Here is a 14,745-nt window from a genome sequence, read left to right as displayed (position 1 = left end):
CGTGATATTACTGGAATACTGTCAAAAACAGCGTTAAACTCAACTCACTCACTCACTGTAAGAAGATACCTCCAAAAATATTTATGATCCCTAACATTCTTTGTCCAAGTATATAAAGTACCATAACGCCATATCAAATATCACTAACCTTGCCATGCTCATGCATAACACTTCAGTAAGCAACATTAATACTATTGTTAATATGTCACATCTGGGTTTATACCTTTATAGCCCGAGTGAGGGCCACCAACATTCGATAACAGGCCCTGAACCAGCACGCGCAACACATGCACCATACACAGAGTGTATCATCCGGCGCTACATCGATGGAAGCCTTAATCGAACTGGTGTGGGACATTCTGAACGAGTCCGTTCGAGTATTTCATGTAAGTGTTCATGATCCATGGCCGTACATCTAGTTCCTCCGAGGTAACATGTAGTACAATCGGTTCTACTGCATGACATATGCTCGGGATTTCACGATGTATTTGGAGTGACAGTGAGTTTCCACGGGATTAAAATTAGTATAAGTAAAGATGCGTGCTTTTCGCCGGAGGAGTGTGATGCATTTTCTTTGTGGGATGATTGCTGGGGTCAGTCTAGGGCTTGTTGGGGTGTGCTTGGTGGAAATGGAGGACACGGCTTCTGTGGCGTCTGGTATGCTGCCAGTTGACGTCATGGCGCCCCGAGATGAGGGTCTAAGGAATGAGCATCTTGTCCGAGGTCGAAACCTGTTGAACAGAGGTCCAGAGTTTGCTAAAGGTGAGCAATAACCATCCAGTCGTCACTCTGGCACTTTTACAGTGACCCGGGAAGATCCGGGGTAGAATAGGTCTTCAGTGAACCCATGCTTGCCCTTAAAGGCGACTATGCTTGTCGTAAGAGTCGACTAACAGGATCGGGTGGTCAGGCTCGCTGACTTGGTTGATGGATGTCATCGTATCCCGATTGCGTGGGTTGATGCGCATGATTTCAATCACTGGATTGTCTGGTCCAGACTCGATTATTTTTCAAACCGCCGTCATATAGCTGGAATATTGCTGAGTGCGACGTTAAATAACAAACAAACAAACAAACAATTTTTTTACCGTTACCACTAATATAATGTCGATTGTAATCACCCCTCATCCTCCAACATATTAATAGTACAGTTTTCACGACTTTAGAGAACAATTATTTTAAATTCACATTAAATTAAGTTCAAACGGATTCAGGATTGCTATTACCTTCATGTCGTGACTGTAACAGTCACGAAGCCTCCCCTGTTGTGTAAACTACCGGGCAAAAGAAAGTATACTCTTGAAATATGGATTTGACCAAAACTTTACAATCTTTATCAAACGTTAATAGGCTGACAACAGTCGCTGTAACACTGCAAACGTAAGGTCCAAAAAAACACAACCATAATACTCGTATCAAATACATCACCATCGAATAATCATTTCTTGTCTGTTTTATTTTTAGCCACCATTTATTATGGGTGTACACTTTCTTTAGTCTGGCAGTATATATAGGCTTATCTAAAATCCTTTGAATCATCAACAAATTTCTCATTTACTGGAACCACAGCTGAAGTTTCTGAGTCTAAAATTCATACTAAGTCATATCCATAGGTTCTTATATCATTGAACATACGCTTTTTTATACTGATTGCTAGACACATGCTCACGATATAGTCGGAATCGTATGATCGACCCTGCGTTTAGAAGAGGCATGGAAAGGGTTTTGACGCTTTTATTTATCTTACTTTGGGCGTTTTATAAACCAAATGGTATGTGTTTTCCTGGTGCACCATGGTTATGGCAACTTTAACGGTATTTGGGACATTTTAGACTGAGAAATTGTGCTTACATATGGAATCTCGACATGCCAAGTGCATAACCATTCGTGACCAACTCGTGTGATTCCGGGACAAGCCGAATAGCGACTCGTGCCCCTCTCGTGTCCATTTTTGCGACTGGGTTCCGTCTAAGGGCAAACGGGCATAACCTAATGAATTGTCAACTCGTTGCGTAATGATTCACGTATATTTCCCATAGGTCATATATATTCCAGATGCCATTTGAGACACATCGGGACTTAAGGTATTATACAGTATCATTGAACACATTTAACAGTTAGTTGGGTAAATGTTTAGATGCAAGAGATATGTAAAATCAAAAAGTATTCCTGTGGGATTCTTTAGCGGAAGTACTTGATGTCAGACGCTCATTTTGATTGGTTTGTCGTATTTTCGCACATAACATTTATCGATAGAGGGGCGAGTCTTCTTGCGGGTTACGGAAAGGGGCGAGTGGTGACAAATGGTGCATAACAAGGCCTCGCGCAAAGACTGGATACCCAAAATATAACTGAACTGTGGCGACATGGACAGCATAAAACTACGTGAGCTCATACCATTAACTAACATATTTTGACGATGTTCATACCGGTTATCTTAGAACATACTGATATATTCTAAAACATTTAATTTCATTGCCATGGGGTAGCCTAGTGTTTAAGTGTTCGCTCGTCATGCCCAAACCCCGAGTCTGATTCCCCACGTGGGTACAATGTGGGAAGCCCATTTCTGTTGCCCCCCCGCCGTGATATTGCTGGAATAGTGCTAAAAGCGACGTAAAATCATACTCACTCACTTGTTAATTCCTAAACACGTTCAGATTAAACTTTCATACCGTTTAGGATTTTAAATACATTTCTAAACGCGTTAATGAATAAACATATCTGGCACGCGTGTAACACCTAAACACAGTGTTTACACTGAAGACTGAGATTATTTTGAAAGAAGTGTTAAACTAAACTCACTATCGCCTTTATATTTGCCGCACGATGGAAGATATATTTGCACACAGCTGTCACCAGATATGCACTATTAAAGCTGAATTGTATTTGGTGACATGCTATGGGTATACATGACTGTAATATCATTAGCGTATTGAACAGCGCCAGTCAGCTGTTGGTGTCAGTCAGCCTTGGCGCTACCCAGTAGGACTAGGCTCGAGCAGGGAGTCAGTCATAGTTTGTTTGTTTGTTTGTTTGTTTGTTGTGTAAAGCCGCACTCAAGGTCTTTCAATGTCTTAATATTACTACGTTAAATTATAAAATTTGTATTACTGAGAGCTGTGTTAAACACAAACAAGCAACGCCGGGTCATGTTAACTACATAAACACCCCTTTGATCAGCCTCTGATTTGCGTCCGCACTCAGCAATATTCCAGCTATATGACGGCGGTCTGTAGTTAATCGGGTCTGGGCCCGAAATCCAGTGAATGACATCATGAGCATCGATCCACGCAATTGGGATACTATGGCATGCATCAACCAAGTCGGCGAGCCTGACCATCCGATCCCGTTAGTCGCCTCGTAAAACAAGCATAGACGCCTTTTATGGCAAGCATAGTCGCCTTTTATGGCGAGCATAGTCGCCTTTTATGGCAAGCATAGTCGCCTTTTATGGCAAGCATAGTCGCCTTTTATGGCAAGCATAGTCGCCTTTTATTGCAAGCATAGTCGCCTTTTATGGCAAGCATAGTCGCCTTTTATGGCAAACATAGTCGCCTTTTATGGCAAGCATAGTCGCCTTTTATGGCAAGCATAGTCGCCTTTTATGGCAAGCATAGTCGCCTTTTATGGCAAGCATTGTTGCCTTTTATGGCAAGCATAGTCGCCTTTTATGGCAAACATTGTCGCCTTTTATGGCAAGCAGTGTCGCCTTTTATGACAAGCATAGTCGCCTTTTATGGCAAGCATTGTCGCCTTTTATGGCAAGCATAGTCGCCTTTTATGGCAAGCATAGTCGCCTTTTATGGCAAGCATAGTCGCCTTTTATGGCAAGCATTGTCGCCTTTTATGGCAAGCATAGTCGCCTTTTATGGCAAGCATAGTCGCCTTTTATGGAAAGCATAGTCGCCTTTTATGGCAAGCATTGTCGCCTTTTATGGCAAGCATAGTCGCCTTTTATGGCAAGCATAGTCGCCTTTTATGGCAAACATGAGTTGCTAGGGGCCTAGCCTACCCCGGATCTTCACAGGTCATCAGCCATAGCAAACTCAGTCGAGGTATCAAGGTAGTAAGGGCCTGCTAGACTGGGAATGGTCTGTGTTACATTTCATCATCTCCCGCCTTAAACGGATGCAACTGGAAACACTATAATCTGTGTTTATCTATCATAGAATCAAGGCGTCATATAGACGAGAGATGTGGGTTACATACTTATATACAAAATGCCAAGTGAGGTCGCCCAGTGGTTCAAACATTCGCCCGTCACGCCGATGACACGGGTTGGGTTCCCCACATGGGTACAGAGTGTGAAGCCCATTCCTGGTGTCCCCCGCCCTGATATTGCTCGAATAGTGCTAAAAGCGGAGTAAAACCACATTCACACACTTACCCCTTGCAAATTCTCGTGGCATCCTAAATTGCTGTCATTAAGTCTCCATTCCATTGTGAAGAATAGTTAAAACACCCCGGACATATTCGCCACATGGCTTCCTAGCGGAAGTGACGTCACCACCTCCATTGCTCCACGGCTGTTGATGGGTCCAGGGTATTTATCAAAATTGAATGGAGATATGATACACAACATAATTTTGCCGACATAATTTTGGAGTCGCTGTGGAGACTTGCGTCCCTTGATCACGCCAGAAACCTGTGATTGAGGGTTCAAATCCCGGTTCGCCCCAGTTATGTTTCTAGTTTTGGTATCACCATGCCCAATGTGCTACACGTCTGAGACCTGCATCACTTCGGGCTTTCCTACAACTGGAATATTGTTAAAAGTGGCGTTCAGCCAAACTCACTCAGTCATTAATAGGCATTATGTGTTGTTCAATAAAGGTAGAACACACAAAATAACTACTGACACGGTACCGTCTGGATTAATGGCTTCGCTTTATTTATACCATGTTCTTTGCAGCCAATGATACGGTGGCACGTCATTTAGAGGGGAAGATCCGGGTCCTGTGCTGGATATACTTGCGGCGCACTCAGGAATTCGAGAAGAGACGCAACATCACCATGAACAGCTGGGGTAACAAATGCACAAAGTTCCTCTTCTTCATAAACAACCACAACGACTCTCTTCCCGCAATAGGACTCGACATGGTGGCAAAGTCGGTTCCACTGAGCGACTCGCCGATGATATCGGCTTACCGTTATGTTCATAAACACCACTACAACGACGCTGATTGGTTCTTTTCAGCCGAGCAAATCCCATTCGTCATTATGGAAAACTTACGTCACTTCCTGTCTGACAAAGACCCGGATGAGCCCATATATTATGGTCACCGAATGAAGTCGGTTACGGACGTTCCTGGACTGGTTTATGCAGACAGGTGCGCAGGGGTGATCTTGAGCCGAAAAGGGCTTCACCTTTTGGGGACACAAGGGCCGTCACCGCCCGAATGTAACAGGTTTTTAATACAGTCTGGTCTGCAGTTTGCGAAATGCATGCAGGAAGTTGGTGTTCGATATGGGGAGACTCGAGACTCAGAAGGCAAGAGTCGGATGTTGTTGATGGATATTGGTGTGATGATGTCGGACTACCGGTCAGACCCAGCAACAAATGTAGACGAAGAGGAATCTGATGTGAAGGTAGGGACATTAAGCGGTAATCATGTATAGACGGAACGCGGTCTTTCGTTGCCTTTAAAGAGACCACGCGCCGTTCTTCTTACTATATATAAAAAAGAAAGGCGTTTAACTGAAAAAGTGTCTTGGATTATTTATAGAGATTAGATGTTCCGTCAGCTACATCCGCAAAACCAGATATTTCTTTATTTCAAATTATGTCCCTAAGTTTAAAAACAAAAAAACCCATTAATTTATAGACTTGTGGCCGACATTGTCTTTTTCTTTATCAAGTCAGAAGCATATACATGACATATATGACATATATTTCAAGCATTTTTCTTTTTGCAATATGTAAGGCAAGATTATTTTGAGTGAATGAGGGTGGTTTTACTCCGAATTCCAGTATTCTAGTAACCTCACGGTAGGGGACTAGAAATGAGCTTTACACATTGTACTCATGTGGGGAAACGAACCCGGGTCATCGGCGTGACGAGCGAACCCTTTTACCACAAAGCTACCCCACCCTAAACACGTGAAATGGGCCAGAACCACCGCGCCAGTGCTATTCAAGGTAATTTTCTGGACCACGGTTTAAATCCTGTATCATCAAATGACTTCCATTCTGATTTCAGCCATCCCAGAGCATTAGCAGCAGCCTCATCAGTTTCGGCAGGAGCTATTATCTCAAAAACAGTGGACATCATTTTTTTGTCTACGAACTCATTAAAATCGGCGCTCGGTAGTTTCCGGCAATCTTCGATCAGTCTGAAGGACGAAGGGGTATACATGTCTATTTTAATGGTAAATATGGTGAATCATGTGATTGACGCCGATTATTTTCCATGTTTGTATCCGCGTCGTAGCAAACATTATAGCATTGTATCAAAGATGTATGTTGTGGGATTTTGTACTGCACAAATATGTAAATAAATACGAAAAATGCGTGAGCATGTTATACCTTGTTCATTCTAAAATATTTTACCACCACGCCTTCTTTCCATAACCTCTGAGAACGCCACTCGACTTGTTCCGGAATTACACGAGTGGTCACGAATCGCACATATTTTCACACGAAACACAATATCATTACAACGTCATTCCTAATTACCAGATATTGCAAAGTCTCTTGTGTTGGCTTCCTTATCTGTAAATGAGTGAATTTTGTTTTACGCCACTTTGAACAAAATATGTTAGATTTGATTTAAACATATTTTATTCAGATTGAAATGGATTGGGAACAAGTTATCCAACTTAGGACTCCCTCTCCATAAGATCACGACAGTCAGCTCAAAATGGGAGGAAGGTCCTAAGTGACGCAGGTCTTAGACGTTATCTCCTGAAACCCACGCGCGCGGGTATGGTGCTGACAAACCTAGAAACATATTGTTGATCAGCGCGAATCTTGATTCAAAGCCATGCTCGATAGATACACCTAGAAAGGGTTAAATAACACTCTATCTTTGGTTCTACATAGCCACCCTTCTGTATATATAGGGGAAATAGATTATACTTATTCCTTGGTCTCATTTTTAGAAGGCGATTATGCTTGTAGTAAGAGGCGACTAACGGGTTTGGGTGGTCAGACTCGCTGACTTGGTTGATGCGTTGATTGTCTGGTCCAGATTATTTACAGACCGCCGTCATATAGCTGAAAAATTGCTGAGTGCGGCGTTAAACAACAAACAAACAAGCATTTTTAGACATGCCTTCGATACCACTGACACCTGCTGAATTGTTAACAAGAAAAATGTACAGTGCTGGGCAAAAAAAAGTAACACCCATGTTTGATGGTGGCTAAAATTGAAACAAACGAAAATGGTTATTCGAAGGTAATGTATTTGATACGGGTATCACAGTTGTGTTTTGAACCTTAAGTCTGCACTGTTTCGCCGACGTCTCAGTCTAGTAACGTTTTGATAACGTTTGTAATGTTTTCGTCAAATCCAATTTTCAAGTGTATACTTTCTTTTTCCCTGCTGTTGAGGAACATGAGTGGTGCTTATTACGGCAGATGTCAATAATATATACAAGCGAGTGAGTGAGTGAGTTGGGTTCAACGCCGCTTTTAACAGTATTCCAGTTATATCGCGGCATGTCAGCTTAATGTGGAAGGAGGGCCCAAAGTGATGCAGGTCTCAGGCGTTTAACACTTCGGTGAAACCCACGAGCACGGGTATGGTGCTGACAAACCTAGAAACATAATCGGGGGGAACCGGGATTCGAACCCACAATCATAGGTTTCTGGCGTGCCCAAGGGACGCAACTCTGTACAGCGAATATATACAAGCAAAAGATTGTGTACGAAGAGGAAACTGAGTTCATCATAGGGTTATCTCTGAAGACGTGCCTTTTCAACAGCGATGTCCTATTGTGATACTCTAAATCACGCGTTTCACCTCCAAGTCCACGTGTTAATAGATAACTTGGCTGTACACATGAGGCAGGTACTATTGTATGTTTCATCTCATACAACTGACAGATGGCATTGACAAACTTGGAAGCGAATTGTCTTCCTCTGCCTGTGACTAAAGTTCTTGGAGCTCCGTACATTCTGCAGACCTCTTTCACCACCAAGTCAGCAGGGGCGGTCGGGTAGCCTAGTGGTTAAAGCGTTCGCTCGTCACGCCAAAGACCCGGGTTCGATTCCCGACATGGGTACAATGTGTGAAGCCCATTTCTGGTGTCCCCCGTCGTGATATTGCTGGAATATTGCTAAAAGCGGCGTATAACCTCACTCACTCACTCACTCACTCACTCACTCACTCACTCACTCACCCACTCACCCACTCACCCACCCACCCACCAAGTCAGCAACTTCTGCACTCACTCACTCACTCACTCACTCACTCACTCACTCACTCACTCACTCACTCACTCACTCACTCACTCACTCACTCACTCACTCACTCACTCACTCACTCACTCACTCACCCACTCACCCACTCACCCACCAAGTCAGCAACTTCTGTAGCATCCAGCTTTGTCATTTGGAAACTCTCGATCCATTTTGTAAATGACAAAACCATACTGAAAGCACTAATGACCCGCACGACGATTTCTGTGTTTGTAGTGCCCATGTTGAGATGACATGAAAATATCAATATAAATCAACGGGGATGATGCTACGAACGTGTTTACATATTCTGAGACGAAGAATCTATTGTAAATTAAAATTCTGTTTATAACTGTTTATCTCTTTGAGTTGTCAACACATCTGGGGTTGTATATAAACATTCGGCGTACTATTTCCCCCTGTAGCATATAACAGCGTTTCATGGTTAGTTAAGGAGCAAATATTTAAAGTTATAACAGGACAAAATAAACAGAACATATTATTTGCTCACGGCAATTATATTTTGTTTCCAAATATAAACTAATGATTTTGTATCCAAATACGAACTAATGATTTTGTTTCCAAATATGAACTAATTATGAACTATCGTTGACGAGTGCGCCTATAGTGAGTGAGTGGGTATGGTTTTACGCCGCTTTTAGCAATATTCCAGCAATATCACGGCGGGGGACACCTGAAATGGGCTTCACACATTGTACCAATGTCGGGAATCGAACCCGGGTCTTCGGCCTGACGAGCGAACGCTTAAACGACCGCCCTAGTGCGCCCTTCCAAAAACAAGCAAAAAGTGTCAAAATTTACCAAAGCGCGACATTGCGACAACGCGACATTTTGGCCATTTGTCGCATTGTCGCAGTGACGCGTTGTCGCATTGTCACGTTGTCGCATTGTCGCCCTTCCAAAAACAAGCAAAAAGTGACAAAATTAACCAATAGATGAAACATATTCCGCGTTTCCTCACCTCGCCCTTTTTATATGATTTTGTGCTTCCTACGTACCCGAATTTTCCACGGTCCACCCTTGGTCTCCGATGCTGTATTTCGCTGTATGGAATTTCGTCTCTTGTACTTTCAGGAACCAATGCTTAAGAGACTCCTGGTCTGTTAGCACCATTCTCATGGATTTCACAAAAGTGTACTCTCTTCCCACAGCAAGTTATATCACAGTTATATGACTGAAAAACTGTGCTTAACTGCGCTTATATACTTCTATTCTCAATGTCCCAATTGATTTTACGAACATAACCAGAAAGTGAGTGAGTGAGTATGGTTTTACGCCGCTTTTAGCAATATTCCAGCAATATCACGGCGGAGGACACCAGAAATGGGCTTCACACATTGTACCCATGTCGGGAATCGAACCCGGGTCTTTGGCGTGACGAGCGAACGCTTTAACCACTAGGCTACCCGACCACCCCATAACCAGAAAGGATCCGGGGTAGACCAGGTCTTCAGCAACCCATGCTTGCCGTAAAGGGTCATTACGCTTGTCGTGAGAGGCGACTAAGGGGATCGGGTGGTCAGGTTCGCTGACTTGGTTGATGTTATCGTATCCCAATTCTTATGTTCAATATATTTAAAGTGAAAGTACTTGAAACTTGAAAGTCTTATGTTGGTTGGTTTGTTGTTTAACGCCGCACTCAGCAAAATTCCAGCTATATGACGGCGGTCTGTAAATAATCGAGTCTGGACCAGACAATCCAGTGATTAATATCATGAGCATCGATCCACGCAATTGGGATCGATGGCATGCAGAAGAAAGAAGAAGAAGAAGAAGAAAAATAGTTTATTTAAGTGTCCAGCGGTGTATACATAAAATTACTTCAATTTATACAAGAGGTAAAATATATTAAAAGATATACATCGCCCGGCCAGCGTGGGCCTATTAGACACTAATGTTCTTAAAAGCACCGCAAGTGCTAAAATAGTTATGTTGGACAGTGGTTTATTTGTTAATGGTGCACAAAATACGAGATAAAAGTATAATGCTCGTACATTTATGACAAGCATTGCCATACAATGACATGTTTTATCAAATATAAAATATACAGAGGCATACAATACTGGAATGGGTTTATGACACGTTGTTATATAACCTACGTTTGTACATGGATTTAATTAGTGCAGCTACAGAATAGGATAAATTATCGCACTTCATAAGGAATGTGGTTTGATCTATAGGGGTCATGAGACAAAAATTTGGGCAAAGAGACGAGGCATAACCCCAGACATATTCTCGTTGATCTGCATAAAGAAAACACGTTGTTAAGAAATGAACCTCGTCTTCGATACTGTTTGTATTACAGTGTTTACAAATACGATTATGTAAGGGAATTTTTGGTTTCAAGAAACGACCGAGTTCAATTTCCAGAGGGAGGGTACCACATCTAAATTTAGCAAATATACTACGGTGTTCTCTGTTGGCTAAATCAATGACATATTTGGAGGTACTTAAAGACGTTTTAAACAAACGATATGTTCTTAACTTAATACCATTTGTTAATCCTCTGTCATCCCAGAGCTGTTCCAACCATAATTCCTTATCCTTATTGATGAGTATATTTCTAGCAAGGTCGAAGTCACAAGATAATAGGTTAGTTATAACAGAAGTAATTGATTTCACATCGAATAATTTCTTAACTGAATTATCCCATGACTTACGAAATTTAGATGACCATCTTTGCACTATATGCATTAGCCTGTTTTCATCTGCCAAACTCAGCCTTTTCCAGAAACGTACTATCTCAATTTTTTGCTTTGTATAGTTAGATGACCAGCCCATTTCCCCCCTTACTGCCAAATTAGGTGTTTTGTTGCCTACTCCCAAGAAAAAGCGGCAAGCTCTATTTTGGATAGCGTTAATACAACTAAATTCTTTGGTTCCCCAAATAGCTGAACCATATGATAAAATTGGTTGAACTAAGTTATTGTATAAAGTAGTGAATACATCATAATCCATGCCGCCCACCCCTTTAAACTTACTGATAATTACCCCAAGTGCCCTACTGGCTGATTTAGATATTTCTTTTGCTGTATAATTCATATCTAAGTTTTCATGTAACCAAAGCCCAAGATACTTATATGAATGAACAATTTCTATATTTTCCGCACCACAAGTAAAGTGATAGGATGACTTAACAGAGGATATGTTACGATAATGAACAATTTTTGTTTTTTTGCTATTTATTTGAAGGCGCCATTTCTTGCACCAATTGCCGACACAGGTTAACATTGATTGTAATGACTTTTCATCGGGTGCTAAAAGAGCGATATCGTCAGCATACAATAAAATACTGATTATAGAATTATCAACCTTTATTCCGCATTTAAGATCATTAATTTCTTTAACTAAATCATTAATAAAAACAGAAAATAGCGTAGGCGACAGAACACAACCTTGTTTTACACCGCTTAATACAGCGAAGCTGTCAGTCATTTTACCATTTATAAAAACCCGAGAGCTATTATTTTCATATAGCGATTTAACTGATCGGAAGAACTTTCCGTTTATTCCCAATCTATGTAATTTATACCAAAGACAGTCGCGATTCACACGATCAAAGGCTTTCATGGCGTCGATATAACAGACGTAAGTTGGGAGTTTAACAGATTTACGGTTTTTGATAATGGAGAATAAAGTATAAATGTGTTCCGTTGTACTTCTTTTAGTGCGGAAGCCGTTTTGCTCTTCTGCCAAAATATCATTTAATTCCAACCATCTAGAAAAACGAGTATTTAAAATATCCGCGTATAACTTACATGGTATTGATATTAAAGAAATTCCGCGGTACCCTAATGGGTCACGTGGGTCTGTATCAGCTTTTTTGATAGGATAAATTAAGCTATGGCGCCAAATATTAGGGCAAACATTGTTGTTAAAACAATATGAAAATATGCGCAATAATGCATCAATACAGTAGTTATTTTTTAATGCCTCGGCAGGTATAAAATCTAACCCAGCAGCCTTACCACATTTAGCACGATTAATTGCATGGAGGACCTCCTCGCGTGTTATAGATGCATCTAAAGAGCCTGTGTCCACAGTGCTGGTACAAGTAACGGAATCAGAAGATACACACTCCACTACGTGATGAAGGTGGTTATCATCGAACTGATCATATATGTCGCCATTGTATAATTTACAATAATCAGATTTCCATTTTTCCAAAACTTTGCCCTTATCAGAGACAACCGTCCCATTTTCCACAACTTCCCAGGGGATAGAAGTACTCCTATCATTAACTATTCCGATTTTCCCGATAGCCTTCCAAAATTCCCTGGAATCCTTATCCTTATATTTATTAAGAAGTGTTTGTTGTTGTTGTCTCTGGTAAGACCGCTTCCGTGCCCGGAGCATTTTGCCAAAAGTTTTACTTTTAGATAAATAGTCACTTTTGAGTGATTTTCTACGAAATGGCGATTTACATTTTAACCAATCACGTTCGGCAGTAGAGACTGTATCCCACTGAGCTTGTAAGGCGTCACACCAGTAAGGTTTGTAAACCGAGTTACCCTTTTTACCAAAATGCTTATATCGGGACACTTCCCCAATCTTATCGAGCTCTGTATACATACAATTCAAAAACTCGTCATATGCAGCGTCAACATCACGCTGGTCACTAAGGTGCGATTCAATCATACCAATGGTATCATTAAGGCGTGAAACGCAATCTTCATTTAACAAAAAATCACCATGAATTTTGCATTGATCATAACGCTTATATTCTTGCTCACTGTAAACAGACAATGGCTCACCAATCATATCATCCCTGGCTGGCAAAGGTAAAGCTATTTCGGACAACAGAACAGAATGATCGGGTACAGCGTCAGGCACATTCGGCCCGGTAATAAGTGATGACATCTTAATTACTTTAAAGTCTTTAAATCTGGCCAAGTCCTCGTGTGCTGTCACCATGTAGTCCACAACTGAGCATCCGTTTTTAATGTAGGTAAAATCCTGCTGACCCAGACGGCCATTAATCAAACATAAATTCGCGTCCACGAGAAAGTCTATGAAAGAGGCGCCTTGAGCGTTCAGTGTAGTGTCAATTACATCACGTTCTTCAATATTGTCTACTCCTTCTATGTAGTCTTTCTCGGATCCAACGCGAGCGTTGAAGTCGCCACATATGCATGGTGTTCCATAGTTTTGATATAAGTAATATTTCTCAAGTAGGGTATTGAAGAAAGCTTCTGCATTGGTGGCTCGCGTAGAGCCGGCTGGAGGCAGATAACAAACGCACAACACAAGATTGACGTCTCTCGCCGAGTTAGATGAGATCTTGAACCATATCATATCCTCTGTTTCTGCATCTAAAATAGCAACACTGAATTTTTCTAAAAAACTTGTTTTAAAAAACGCTCCCACTCCTCCTGAACCCCGTTTGGCCCTTGCGTTTACAGTTCGGCGATTATTGCCATACCATTTGTAACCATCAACACAAAGACAATCACGGTGTTTCAAAAATGTTTCACATAACCCAAAAATATCGCAGTCCATCTCATTTAAAACTGACTCTCTAAAACGACTATTATCATTTACATATTTAGACCACCCACAAGAGTTCCACAACCCTAGCCGCACAGTATCCTATTCTTTTGCTATAACCAATCGGTTACCTTGGAAACGTAATTTCTTGTTTTGACCACACTCGTTTATCACCGTTCGTAAGTTCGAACGCGAAATTAGTTCTTCTTGGGACATAGCTGCATCGACGTACACTTTCGCGTAGTCTTTACTGTTCTTCAGTTTCTTTTTGTGTTGCAATAACAGTTTTTGTTGTTCATGTGATTCTAGTCTGGCAACCACAACACCCGGTTTCCCATCACTCCGCTTCTTGCGTTCTGCACGCGTTGCCCGCACTGTTGTCAATTTCAGTTCTTCACGAATCAGTTTATTTACAAGCTGACAAGTAACGCTTGAAGTTTTGGTTTCATTTTCATCTGTCGCTAAATTTCTGATAACTACTGAACATTCATGTTCCGCCACTGGGTTTGTCCGTTTAACCACATCCGAGAATTTTAATTCCAGTGAGTTAATTTTGGTGTCAGCATTGTCTTTATTGGCCTTTATTTCTGCACGTACAGCAATTTGATCACCTTCAGTACGTTTGATTTTTTCTACTAGAATTGCTATCTGAGCATCAAAGTCACGTTTTAAAGCCTCAGTTTCCTTCTTAAGCGCAGCAGCAAGTTTTTGGGCCGCCCTATCTTCATTTTCTGACAACTGTTTCGAAAACTGAATTCTCATGTGGTCAATTGCAGCTAGAATGTCGGAGTTACTTGCCTCGTTACTCGCGCACGTATGTGTCGACAATTGTT

At 41.5% G+C, this 14,745-nt stretch overlaps 1 protein-coding gene across 2 annotated transcripts; it reads left to right on the top strand.

Annotated features, from left to right (window-relative positions):
• Positions 1-294: 294 nt before the first annotated feature.
• LOC124144353 (glycoprotein-N-acetylgalactosamine 3-beta-galactosyltransferase 1-like) lies at positions 295-6,515 on the top strand. Of its 2 annotated transcripts, none has more exons than XM_046513723.2 (3): positions 295-762; positions 4,916-5,592; positions 6,204-6,515. In XM_046513723.2, exons 1-3 carry the CDS (start codon positions 537-539, stop codon positions 6,312-6,314), a joined length of 1,014 nt encoding a protein of 337 aa, XP_046369679.2. In that variant the 5' UTR covers positions 295-536; the 3' UTR covers positions 6,315-6,515. The 2 variants fall into 2 exon arrangements, with proteins under 2 accessions (XP_046369679.2, XP_048244993.1); XM_048389036.1 differs by lacking the exon at positions 295-762 and adding an exon at positions 2,147-2,385.
• Positions 6,516-14,745: the final 8,230 nt, after the last annotated feature.

Source organism: Haliotis rufescens, unplaced genomic scaffold (assembly GCF_023055435.1).
Source record: "Haliotis rufescens isolate VD_foot unplaced genomic scaffold, xgHalRufe1.0.p SCAF_10, whole genome shotgun sequence".
Lineage (NCBI taxonomy): Eukaryota > Metazoa > Mollusca > Gastropoda > Lepetellida > Haliotidae > Haliotis > Haliotis rufescens.
Note: the sequence above shows the minus strand (reverse complement) of the source record. Positions and strands in the feature narration are given on the sequence as shown.